This window comes from Orycteropus afer, unplaced genomic scaffold (genome assembly GCF_000298275.1).
Source record: "Orycteropus afer afer isolate SDZICR_OR568_19922 unplaced genomic scaffold, OryAfe1.0 scaffold00063, whole genome shotgun sequence".
In the NCBI taxonomy this organism is placed as follows: domain Eukaryota; kingdom Metazoa; phylum Chordata; class Mammalia; order Tubulidentata; family Orycteropodidae; genus Orycteropus; species Orycteropus afer.
The window spans coordinates 4677017-4690441 of NW_006921650.1; the positions used below are offsets into that span (position 1 = coordinate 4677017).

Consider the following 13425-nt stretch of genomic DNA (forward strand, 5'->3'; position numbering starts at 1 on the left):
GCAGTTCATGGCATATTCAATATTCTTCATCAGCATCATAATTCAAAGGCATCAATTCTTCTCCAGTCTTCAATATTCACTGTCCAGCTTTTGACATGACATATGACATGACTGAAAATATTATGAGCTGCACCTAACTCCTCAAAGTAATATTTTTCCTTTTTTCACACTTTAAAGAGGTCTTTTGCAACAGATTTGCCCAGTGCAATGTCATTTTATTTATTGATTTCCATTTTCATGTGCATTAATTGAGGATCCAAGTACAATGAAATCCTTGACAATGTCATTCTTTTCTCTGCTTATCATGATGTTGTTTATTGGTTCAGTTGTGAAGATTTTTGTATTGAGGTATACTCTATACTGAAGGCTGTAGTCTTTGATCTTCATCAGGAAGTGTTTCAAGTCCTCTTTACTCTAAGCAAGTAAGGTTGTGTCATCTGCCCATCACAGGTTATTAATGAATCTTCCTCCAATCCCAATGCCACATTCTTCTTCATATAGTCCAGCTTCTCAAATTATTTGCTTAGCATACAGACTGAATAGAATGGTGAAAGGACACACTCCCTTCCTGATTTTAAAACAGGCAGCATCCCCTTGGTATCTTTGAATGACTTCCTCTTGGTCTATGCACAGGTTCTGCATGAGCACAATTTCTCAAAAAAAAAAAAAAAAACAACTCACTGCCATCGAGTTGGATCCATCTCATAGCAACCCCTCCTTGGGTTTCCGAAGCAGTATCACTTCGGAAGTAAATTGTACAACCTTCCTTCCGAGGAGTGGCTGGTGGGTCTGAACAGCCAACCTTCTGGTTAGCAGTCAAATGCCTTAGGCACTACGTCTGGAATTCCCATTTTCCACAATGCTATCCATAATGTGTTATGCTCCACACAGTGGAATTTGCATAGTCAATAAAATACAGGTAGACATCTTTCTGGTATTCTCTGCTTTTAGCCAAGATCTATCTGACATCAACCATGATATCCCACATTCCACATTCTCCTCTTAATCTTCTTTGAGTATATGGCAGTTTCCTGTTGATGTACTGCTGCAAATGTTTTTAAAATTATCTTCCTTACCTACCTTATTTCCTTGTATTTTTAACTAGTTACATTGAAAATGACAACATAGAAGGAAAGGGAACAATAGGTCACCTGACAGTTCTTTATGCTTTCAACCTCTCCTAAAACATTAATAAGCTGAATGGAGAGAGTATTGGTAAAATATGTATGTTTCAAGATGTGAAACAAAAACAAATTGTTTTTGTGTGGCATTTCTATTTTTTTTCTGATAAGACCAAAATATAAATACATATGTGACCTAATATATAGTAATTGTGTAATTTTAGTGATTCCATGTATCAGTTAAATGCTTCTATATTTACATTTAAAACTGGGATTTACTATAAAAAGATGGATGGTAAAATTCATGCTAATAATTAAATTTTATTTTTCTTTACTTGGAAAGACTTTCAACGGCAAATAAAAACTCCATGACAAGTTAGGAGAGAGAGATTGCAGGAGAAAAAGCTTGACGTTTTAATACCTTTACTCATCTACTTTTTCTGCTTCTTGAACAAGGGGCATTGCTTTTCCAATATGCACTGGGTCCCACAAATTATGTAGCTGACTTTGCTGAAGACTTTTGGGCTGAAATTGTATGTTTCATTTTTACTAATCATGTCTGAGAAGTAATCACATTAGTCTGGTAATACCCCTGAATTATGGAAAAGGAAGGTCAGATTGGTGATTCTTTGAAATGTCCTCGAAAGTTTTTGTTTTCAGTCTTAAAAACTTTTAAGCAAAACTGATTGTATCTCAAACTCAAACCAAACCAAGCTCACTGCTATCCAGTCAATTCTGACTCATAATTACCCTCATAGGGTTTCCAAGGCTGTAAATCTTTACAGAAAAAGACTGCCTTATTTTTCTCCCAGACCAGCTGGTGGGTTCAAACTGCCAACCTTTTGGTTAGTAGCTGAATGCTTTAGTCACTACACTACCAGAGCTCCTTGTATCTCAAACTAATATAACCAATATAGATATATTTTCAAATTCTATCTCCTCTTTAACGGTTTTGCTTTATTTTATCATGAAGGTTACAACATTTTATGTTTTCTGCTGATTTTCACTGATAATATATAGTATTTAAGCTGGAGTGTAGATTATATAGACTTATTGGACAACATAGGCTCATCAATAGCCATGTGTTGTCGGGCCTGGGTTGGAAACCTGACCAGTATTCCAGTGTCCAGGGGAAAATGCATTTTGAGTACCAAACAACTGACTTACAAATTCATTTTTGTTCCTAGAAAAACAGCATGGCAGCGTCCTCCTCTGACATTCTCTAGATCTAGTAGAGAGAACAGAAAGGATCAACACAACAACCTGAGGCTGATGCCCATGAGGTGAAAGTCATAAATCCTGCCACTTTCCAATCTTTTTATCAACTCTGACACCAAGCGTCCCTCCCATGGCACCGACTACTTCTCTGCTGGGTTGGATAATTCATTATGATGGCCACACAGAACTCATACACAATACTTACTATTATGGGGTTTATTAGGGAAATAAACAGGTTACAATTCAGGTTCAGGAATTCTCAGGATACAATTCTTGAATTGGAACAGTTTTCTCTCAGTCATGCTCTCAGGCATGCCTCTCTGGCCCTTGGCTTCTCAGCCTGGCCTCTAGCCTGCTTGGATTAGTGTTGCAAAACTCTTTTAGCTCTGCCAATAGGGGTACCTAGATGTACCCTACTCCACCATCAAGCCTCCTGCCCAAAGGTATTCAGCTTTCTTGCTCCATGGGCTAGCAAGCCCACTGCTCTATGTCATATCAGTCTATTGGTTCTACCTCCTCTACTGTCCCCATCTCTCTGCTAGTCTCTCTGCCATTGTCTCAGCCAGCCTCTCTGGGTTCTCTCTGACAAGCGCAGGGATCTTCGGTCCAAGTATGTACTCCACTCCACCTCCCACTCTTTTCTCTTGATGGCAGTGAGATCCCCCTTTCTGTCTATGGGAGGGCTCATTTTAAGCCTAGTGGAATGACAAAACTGAACCATTCCCATATTAGGGTTCCACACACCTTATTTCCATGATCCCACCCCCGCAGGGATGCCATGTATCTTACTTACGTTGCTAACAAGCTATCCAATCCCCTTGGTAGACCACAAGAACCTCACATTTACATAATTCCACCCAGTCATCTGTAGGTGCCACAAAGACCATGGCGAGAAGAGCCATACTGAGTAACCCACTGGACCACTGTTCCACAGCCTATTTGCCAATCAAGAGCTACTTGATTTTCTTAAAGTGAAAGTGTGATGCATGAGGTACCAAATTTTCTTCACAACTGGAAAATTGTTTAATGTTTATTTAGCTAATCTTGAGAGCTTGGTGTGCTTTCCCTTGGATTGGTTTTGAAATTTGGGCACAATGAGGCAGGACAGAAGGAGATGAACAAAAGAAGAGAATGTCAAATTATGCACCAAGATTCAGACATTCCCTGATCATGTTCTTCCTTCTGTGATTACTAGAAGGAGTATGTAATACAATTTTTAGCCATTCTTAGTTACTCATTTCCTAAAGATCTCCAAAGACCAGATGTTTTCTGCAAGATTAACCCATGAGAATAGAGAAAATTCTAAATGATATTCATCTCCAATAACTTTATTGGCCTTCAATTAATAAAAATGTGTATTTTAATTTTAAAAAGAACAGAAAACATTTAAAAATGATAAAAAAAAAAAATTCCCTGTGGGATTCTTTACCAACTGTGGTTGGTTGCATTTATAATTCTTTTTGGCCCAATTTTTTGGACACAAAATCTCAGATTAGATCATACTAATTTGGAATTGGTAGTACCTATAAGTCAGAATCCACTCTTTGGAAATTTTTTTTCTTTTTATTTTAATGAAGTACAAAAGAGCACTTGACTGCTAACTAACTGAATGGGTAGCAGTTTGAACCCAGCCAGTGGCTCTGCGGGAGCAATCTGCTTCTGTAAATATTACAGCCAAGAAAATTCTGTGGGGCAGTTCCACTCTGTCACAAGGGATCATTATGAATTAGAGTCAACTGGAAGGCACCCAGTAACGATGACAACAACAATAATGGAGCACATCCTTCTTTGACACATACTGGGTCTCCGTAAGTTGCAATTGACTCCATGATTGCTAGTTGGCTGTTTGTTTTTAATGGAAGCAATATTTGGAATTTTACATCACAAATTCAATATTAACTGGCTTTGCCCGTCTGGAGTTATATTTTTAATACACTTTTACCTACTTCCACAGTAATACTGCCTCGGATACCCAAGGACAGGTTGCTATGAGTCAGATCCCACTTGACAGCACACAACATTCTTATATCCATACCATGTATTTTAGAAAGGAAAGAAGTTTATAAAAGGAGAAGTTTTATGTCATTTAAATCATCTGTTTAGTAAACATGGCATCTGGGTTTTTTTTTTTTTTTTAATTACAATTATTTTGATATTTATATGAGTAAGCCTTCTTTAAGCAAGATAGTTTTTCTGACTTTTTAAAATTAGGTTTATTTTTAGTGAATTATACATAGCAAACCTGCACCTATTCTAGTTTCTAAACATAATGGTCAGTGACATTCTCTACATTGTGTCAACATTCTGGTTATTTCTATTGTAGTTGTTTCACTCTGTTTTGATTATAGAATGTCACTGATTCTAAATAAAATAGAGAAGTCTTGCCATCACTTTTGGGGGGAGAATCTTTAGCATTTATTTGCTATAGCAATTGTCTCTGATTGAATCTTCATTTAATTCTATTGCTTTTAGGGAATGGTGGTTTACTTTCTTTTTCATGTAAACTTTTTTTCTATCAAAACACTACTGAATTAACTTATTTCCCAGGTTAATAACTTAATAAAAATAGTTTTGGTGCATATTTTGCACAAATAGCTTTAAGGCAGATACTAATCTTCCACTACTATCCGAGTAGGACTTACTCCATGGGACTAGGTTCTTTCTACTTTAGTGGGTGACCTGGCACAAACCGGTTACCGCCTGCCTTCTCTTCTTTGGGTCTCAGATTACTTATTTGGAAGATAAGAACTTGAACAAAGTTTTCTCTGACTTTCCCTAAACTGATTTTGGAAGTGAGATGGAGTAAGGGGTTAAACAGGAAAGATGTCAACTATTCTGTCGTCCGGTAGAAGCAAATCTACAGGTTAAATTCGGGGGCAACACGCTGAAAGAAAGCTCCAGAAGGCTGGTAGAACAGCAGTCGAGAACCAGTCTCTGTCCCTAAGGCGCTGGTCCCTTTTCCAGAAGACCCTTGGACTTTGGGAGCCGGAAGATCACACCACGCCTACTCATGGTGGCGGCGAACTACATTTCCTAGAATGCTATTCAAGGCGCACAGGGCGCCAATAAGTGCCCGGCTGACGCCATCAGCCAGCGCGGTGTTTGGACTCCACTGATGTCGTGGCGCTTTGGAAGAAGTTGATGTTCCGCCGGATCTTGGAGTGGTACTGAAGACGCGGTCTGGGTTATTCCCTGGCCCCTTTCTTCCTACCCCCTTCCCGCCTTTACCCTCCTTCCTCTGGCAGGATGAGGCGTGCAGGCCTGGGTAAGAAGAGGGATGAGGTTCGAAGTTTTGGGGACTTAGGACTCATGCTGGGCGTGGGGGCGTGGGAGGAAGTGGGACGATCTTAAGACATTGGCATATGGGACCGAAAGCGGGATGTATGGAGGGGACGTTTGGACACCGTGTCAAGTGGAAACATACCATTTGTCCCAGACCTTATTGGTTTCCTTAAGTTTAAATCAGACCCAGTTTGGATGGTAGGTTAGAAACAATACTTGAGGACGGGGGAGTGGAGTATATTCAGGTAACAACTGGATAGTCGAGTTTTTTTTTTTTTTTTTTTTTTAAGTCTTATTGACTGAGCGTGATTCTGGGAATTACTGAATTTGCCAAAGTCTGGCCTCGGTTTCTCCTTCCGTACTGGCCCTTAATCTATTTTTCTCAGAAACGAAGTTTGAAAAGTTAGGTTTGTGCGCGAAGCACGCTAATAAGATCCTAATAAGGATCTTGTTAGTCCAGTAAACAGTGAGTTACGAAAGTAAAATGTATATGTCATTACTGTTAAAGGCCCTGGTATGTAATATCAGGGTCAAAGGTGATTTTATCTAGGGCATTTCTTATCTGAACCTTGTTACACTCATCAGTCAGTACAGTGTGGTAAAATTTAATGAATAAACATTTATTTTTGACATTTTGCCTTAGGAAGCAGGTATACCAAGCCGGTGTAAATTAGGCACATGGATATTTTTTGGGCTAGTGGCTAAGACACTTGCCTGCTAACCAGACGGCTGGCGGTTCAAACCCACCAGCCATTTGTGGAAGCAAGATAGGGCAATCTACTTCCCTAAAGATCTACAGCCCTGGAAACCCAATGGGGTCCCTATGAGTCAGAGTTGACTAGATGGCTGTGAGTCTGGTTTTTTTTTTTTTTTTGGTTTTATAATACACAGTGATTAGAACACATTTTCTGGTTCTGAAGCTGTCTATCAAGTGACAATACAAAATACAATAAAAAGCAAAAACCCTGCAAAGTCAGTGTGCAGTATGACTGTGTGCTATATAGTGAGAAAATATATGAAGCATTTTTTCAAAACATAATGTTGTCTTTCTCGAGCTTTATATAATAAGGTGGAAAAAGGGGGAAATAAAAAAGGTTTTCTAAAAGCATGTCAGATAATTAAATAAAAGTGGCAAGTATCTATAAACTTGTTCATTGATTAATAAATTGTAGCATGAGAAACGTTTTTCAAAATGTAGTTTTTGTGAATACTTGGAAATAAAAAGTTGGCAAGGTAAATTGAAGAGAGAAAAAGAAATAATTATGAGGAAGAGTAGTTTGTGTGTCTAAAAAATTTTCTTTTTCATCATTCACAACAACAAACATTTATTGTATACTTGAGTAGGCCCTAGGTATCCAGGTATATAGTTATTGTGACCCTGTTTGTGCTCCTCCCCCAGAAAAATCTTCCAGTCTACCTGAGGAATAGAAATATGTACAAAGATAAATTATAATATTGGGTGGCAGGTATATATGTAATGGTCAAATCCTATATTACGTTCTATAGGTGGTGAATGTCTGAGGGATTTCAGAGATACTATGTACTTTGTGGAGATTTAGGAACTTAAACTAAACCTTGAATAATGTAGGGTAAACCAAACAAACCAAACTCACTGCTGTTGAGTTGGATCCGACTCATAGCAACCCCTCCTTGGGTTTCTGAAGTGGTGTATCACTACGGAAGTAGATTGCCCAACCTTCCTTCCAAGGAGTGGCTGGTAGGTTTGAACTGCCAGCCTTCTGGTTAGCAGTCAAATACCTTAATTCCAGATGAGGGCTTGGCCAATAAAAACCCAAAAAGTGTAGGGTTGTTGGTAACTGGTGTTATGCGTCAGCACAGATCCTGTGTACAGCATCAGGAAGTTACCTGGTCCTGTTCCATTCCATCTTCACCCTCATTTGTTGTATCCTTGAGTCCATTAGAATGTGAATTATATGTTTAAGGGATTATAATTAAGCCACTTTGGTTAAAGGAAGGGACATGGAACCAGATTGTGGAGATCTTTGAGTGCCAGACAAAGGAGTTTGGACTTCATCAATGGGTGCTCAGTCCCCCTTTGCATGTTTTTGTGCAATAGTGTGCCATATTACATTGCAGGAAAGGGACTACAGAAGTGGTACTCAACTCTGACTGTACATTAGAATCACCTGGGGAGCTTTTAGAAGTATTACTACCTGGAACTCATTGCATACCAAATAAATTAGAATCTCTAATAATACTTTGTTTTAAAGCCCCTTCTCTGGTGTTTCATCAGCCAGAGTTGAGAACCAAGGAGTCCAGATAAAAGGTCAGTGGTGATTCCTTAGGTAACTGTTGATATTATGATACAATTTACTTTGGTGGGAGGGGCTAGGTTTTTTTGTTTTTTTTTTTTTTAAATATATACCGCTTCACTTTTTAAAGTATTATTGTATATCAGCTTGGAATTTTAAACTTTGGTTAAATAATGAATCTAGATATTTGTATGCAAGACCATATCTCACATGAATACTTAAATGATTTGGCTCAGTTATTGATAGAAACTTCTATCTTTTGATAGATAGAAAAGGGGTGGTGTTTATCTAAGTTGACAAAGGCTGAGGATTGTCTTTGACACTCTTTGGCTTTTGTACAAGTTTTCAAAGCAGTAATTCACAGAAAAAGAAGTGGCTAAGTTTGAAATAGCAACTCCTAGCATTTTATTTGATTTTTTTTCTTTATTCCACTGGTGGATGATGGTATGAAGAAAGATCAATAGTTTAACAGGAGAAATGTGCCCTGAATGATTTCTGGGCAGCAAATAAAAGGAGAAGGTCTACTTTGAATAAATGGAATAGTTTGGAAGAGCTCTAAAATTAGAATTAAGTTAGGCAAAGAGAGCAAAACAAAGGAAATGAATCACCATTATTTTATAACTAAATTCCTTGGGAAAGTTGCAAGATGATTAAATATAATCAGTAATTCCTTCTTGAGCAAATACTATATTCCACATCTCTGGTACCATAGTGCCTAAAAGCACTTGACTGCTAACTAGAAGGCAGGTGGTTCAAACCCACCAGCCATTCCTCAGAAGGAAGATGGGACAATCTACTTCTGTAGTGATACTGCCTCGGAAACCCAAGGAGGGGTCACTATGAGTCGGGTCCAACTCAATGGCACATAACAACAACAACAAAAGTCACACAAAAGAAGAAGACATTATCCATTTCTTTAAGGATCTTAATTCATACTATGTAGAGTTTGTATAGAATATCATTGATAGATGGAGTGAAAATGCATTTTTAAAATGAGTTTTAATTGCTGGGTGGAGACAAATATGCCTAGTCAAGTGAGTCTGAACTTCTGTAGCCACATGTGTAGAAGGCTTCATGGCTAGCATATTGGCAGTAGAGGTATATCATCATTACTCCTCTGTTTGTAAAATACTCGTTCAAAATTTTGTTGTGGTTTTTATGGTAGTGGAGGTTGTGTAGATGCCTGTTGCATATAAAGTATGTATCAGGCCCAGAGAACATAGAAGCATGAAGCAGTATGTCTGCCCTCAGAGAAGCATAGGACTGTGTTCTTGAGAAAGGCACATTAAAAGATGAATGACAGTAATTTCAGATTCTATTCATCAATGAGGAGCATGTATTTATTGAATGTGTTGCAGAGTGTGTGGGGAGGCTAGAGGGGATGTGCACTAATGATTGAAACAGACTTAATTTCTGACCTCATAGTACTGTCATATGACAAGAAATTTGGAGGATAGCTATCTGGCCAACTGACCAGAAGAGGTTGATATTGGTGCCTATTCCAAACAAAGGTGATCCAAGTGATCCAACAGAATGTAGAAGTTAAGGAACAGTATCTGTTTTGGTTACCTAGTGCTGCTCTGCCAGGAAAATATCACAAATGGGATGGCTTTGACAAACAGGAGTTTATTCTCTTACAGTTTTGGAGGCTAGAAGGCCAATTTCAAAGTGCCAGGCTCTAGAAGTGGTGAAAGCCCCTCAACCTTGGGCTTTAGCTCTGCCTCTTGCTCCTGGCCCATGGCAACTAGAAGAAGCATCTCTTCACTCAGGCAGAGTGAAGGCAGCTGAGGCTGACAAACCCAAGGTCGAAAAGGTACAGTCCCGATATTACCAAACCACACAGCAGGCCACTGATTCAAGTCCATTGAAAGTCCCTAGATTGGCAGAGCATGGCAGGCTACTGAATGACTCAGCTACATGCAGGGTTCAAGTGTGCTATGAGCTAGAGCCCATTCCCAAAGCTGCTGCTTATATATGGGAAGAAGACCACATCCCTAAAGCAGCTACTTGTAGAGCCCACCATGGAGTTGATTGCCAGTCTCCTCATGGGGAATAAATACCTCCAGCTTCCCAGCCACTTAGCCAGGCCCAGCCAACTTGACACACAAACTTAACTACCACAGTATCATTAATATCAGTAAATTTTTGCTGAAAATAATTAAAAAATGGTTGCAGCAGCACATTGACAGGGAACTGCCAGAAATTCAAGCTGGATTCAGAAGGGGATATGGAACAAGGTATATCATTGCTGGTATAAGATGGATCTTGGCTAACAACAGAGAGTACAAGAAAGATGTTTAGCTATTTTTATTCATTATGCAAAAGGTTTTGACTTTGTGGATCAAAGCAGATTATGGGTAACATTATGAAGAATGGGTATTCCAGAACTCATAATTATGCTCATGAAGAACCGGTACATAGACCAGGGGTAGTGTTTATCTAAGGCTGTCATTCAAACAGAAGATGGGGATACTGCATGATTTAAAATCAGGAAGGGGGTGCATCAAGGTTGTATTCTTTCACCATACTTAATCTGTATGCTAAGCAAATAGTTTGAGAAGAAGAACACGACATCAGGATTGGAGGTGTTACATACAGTCAGTACTGTGGGAACTCAAAAGAAAGAATAGTCTGTTTTGCTTTTTAGAGAAGTTGAATTTGTGCTATGCCTTAAAAGAGCTTCCTATTCATTCCTCAACCATTCTCAGCTACCAACTTTCAAGGATCTCTTGTCCTTGCAGCTCTTTCTGTCACTCTGCCTGCTGTTTGAATTCACTGAGACATAATTGTTTCTGTATCATCCTATCCCCCACTCAGTTCATTGTCAAATCTACTTCAAGCCCTGCCTAATCTTCAGTCTTTTTCCAAGCATTGCAGAAGGATTGAGGGCTCTGTTCTTCCTCAGCCCCCACACTGTAAACCTCTAACTCTAGAACAATCCACTCATCCAGCTTTGCATCTCTAACCCAGGTTGATGAGCTCTCCTGTAGAAAAGTTACATATTTGGGAGGATTGGCACCATTACAATTTATTACATCAGCTAGGTTTGTCTTACCTCCCTGGTAATCCTGTGTAGCACTACTCACCTTCCTCCATCGTTCTCTTTATTGTTTGTTCTAAATGATCACCACTTTAGCAGATTATACGTTTTCTTCCATTACTAAGAAAACTGATGGCATCTACTGATAAATTCAAACGTTTTTGTGGTTAAATAACACCCTCAATTATGCTTTCTTTCCTCAATCCCACACCCAACTGATTCTTATATTCATTCCACCTATTGTTTGATTGCCTGATGAATATGAAGTATTATATTAGCAGTGTGGTGGTTTACTGTATTCTAAATGTCAACACTTAGAAGATAAACCCCATAAAAGTAGCATATAGAACAGTGGATCTGACATGTGGTATGCACTCAGATATTTGTTGAATGGAGGAACCTGCCTCTTAACTTCCCAACTAACAGCGTTCACTAGTTACTCCATCCCTCTTCGAGAGCTTCAGCTTCTTTTTTTTCCCTCCCCATTTTATATCTTCCCCACTCAACTCTTTCATATTTAAGAGAAAGAGGTAGGTAAAGGAGCCTCTTTTTGCTCTGAGTTCTCACTCTATTTTATCCTCTTTCTCACCTTCCTTTCACAGTCAAACTTCTTCAGTGGTTAGTTGATATTGTTGTTGTTGTTGTTGTCATGTGCCGTTGAGTCAGCCCTGACTCATAGCAACCCCTCCTTGGGTTTCCGAGGCAGTATCACTACAGAAGTAGGATTGCCCAACCTTCCTTCCGAGGAGTGGCTAGTGGGTTTGAACCGCCAGCCTTCTGGTTAGCAGTCAAGTGCCTTAGCCACTATGCTCCCAGAGCTCCCAGAGTGGTAGTTGATATTACCACTTTTAAATTTTGTGTTAGAATATATAATTCCATTGACCGGGGAATGCTTTCTTGCTATCCTTGTATATCAGTGCGTATTTTAGTGTCTCTGGGTAATCAATAGCCAATCAATAAGTGTATATTGGAGTGAATGGAGTATTCTTTGATTAAGAGAAGGTAATGGCAAAAATGTTCTGATTTCTGTCTGGCTGTTAATTTTTAACATGAATATGTAAGCATGTGTGGTCTGCAACGCCCCCCAGGGGTTTTTTTTGGTTCTTTTCCTAACTATCAAGTTTTCAAAGTGGCTTCTCTTTTTCCTAAAACTATGCTTCTAAATCTGATCCATGCAGGTGAAGGAGTACCTCCTGGAAATTATGGGAACTATGGTTATGGTAATAGTGGGTATAATGCCTGTGAAGAAGAAAATGAAAGACTCACTGAAAGTTTGAAAAGCAAAGTAACTGCTATAAAATCTGTAAGTATATAACAGATTTTATATACTTCTACATATATAAAGTATATAAATATATTGGTATCATACTAAATAATTTAGTTACCCAAATACTATGGTTCAGTAAGGTCAAAATATACTCAAACTTTAGAACACGGTTTGAGTTGAAGGTTACAAAATGTGGCCAAAAGATTTAGTACATTTTTTTAAATATATTTTTTTGAAGACCAGCTATATTTTGGGTTAAATCTAAAATACCGTATGATGACTGCAGTAATGTCTAAAACAGAGCAGCTGTAATTGCCTGTAAACTAAAAATCAAACCAAATTCACTGCCATTGAGTTGATCCTGACTCATACTGACTCTCATTGGGTTTCCGAGGCTGTAAATCTTTGTGGAAGTAGATTGCCTTATCGACCTCCCATGGAGCAGCTGGTGGGTTTAAATCGTCAGCCTTCTGGTTAGCAGCCAAATGCCACCAGAACTTCTTTGGTAATTACCTATAAAAACCAAAAAAACAAACTTATTGCCATCAAGTTGGTTCCGACTCAGAGCAACCTTCACTGGGTTTCCAAGGTGGTAAATCTTTACAGAAGTGGATTACCCTATCTTCCTTCCATGGCATGGCTGGTGGTTTTGAACTCCCAGCCTTCTGATTAGTGGTCAGATGCCTTAGGCACTGTGCCACCAGAGCACTTTGTAATTACCTGTAGGATGTAGAATAATGTTTTTGTGTAGTATGTTAATGCCAGTTGAGCTTGATGTCCCCTGCAACCATGGTGCCAAGCCCCCAGGTCCAACTACTCGCTCCTGCCAAGTAGCTGGATGTGGCCAAGAAACCACCACAACCTTGTCCCTTGTCAGCTCTCCTATGCACCTATATATACCTTTTTTTTAATAGGCTTAGTCACATTTCTGCATAGCTTCAGCATGTGGATAACAATAACTTGTAAATTTTTTAAATAAAGTATTATCATATTTTAAAGAAAAAACTACCACTTTTGAAATCTAAAGAAACCATTTAGGCATATATTAAAAAATGTCATATTTCATTAGAAAAAAAGCACATACTTTTCTCTGGATTTGAGTTGCTCATATGGATACATGTATACCTTTTAAATTGTAAAAAAGGAAAAATACAGATAAGTGCTTTCGCATGAATAAAGTAATTAAAAAGAGAAAAGAGTACACAAAAATACGAAAACCAGAGG

At 38.7% G+C, this 13425-nt stretch overlaps 1 protein-coding gene across 1 annotated transcript in view; it reads left to right on the plus strand.

Moving 5' to 3' along the window:
* The first annotated feature begins 5585 nt into the window (after window positions 1-5585).
* The window catches only part of BET1 (Bet1 golgi vesicular membrane trafficking protein), a 14811-nt gene continuing 6971 nt past the window's right edge, over window positions 5586-13425 (plus strand). The window contains exons 1-3 of the mRNA XM_042780814.1: window positions 5586-5604; window positions 12113-12245; window positions 12700-12754. Coding sequence (XP_042636748.1) covers window positions 5586-5604; window positions 12113-12245; window positions 12700-12754 — 207 coding nt within the window. The remainder of the gene's footprint in view (window positions 5605-12112; window positions 12246-12699; window positions 12755-13425) is intronic.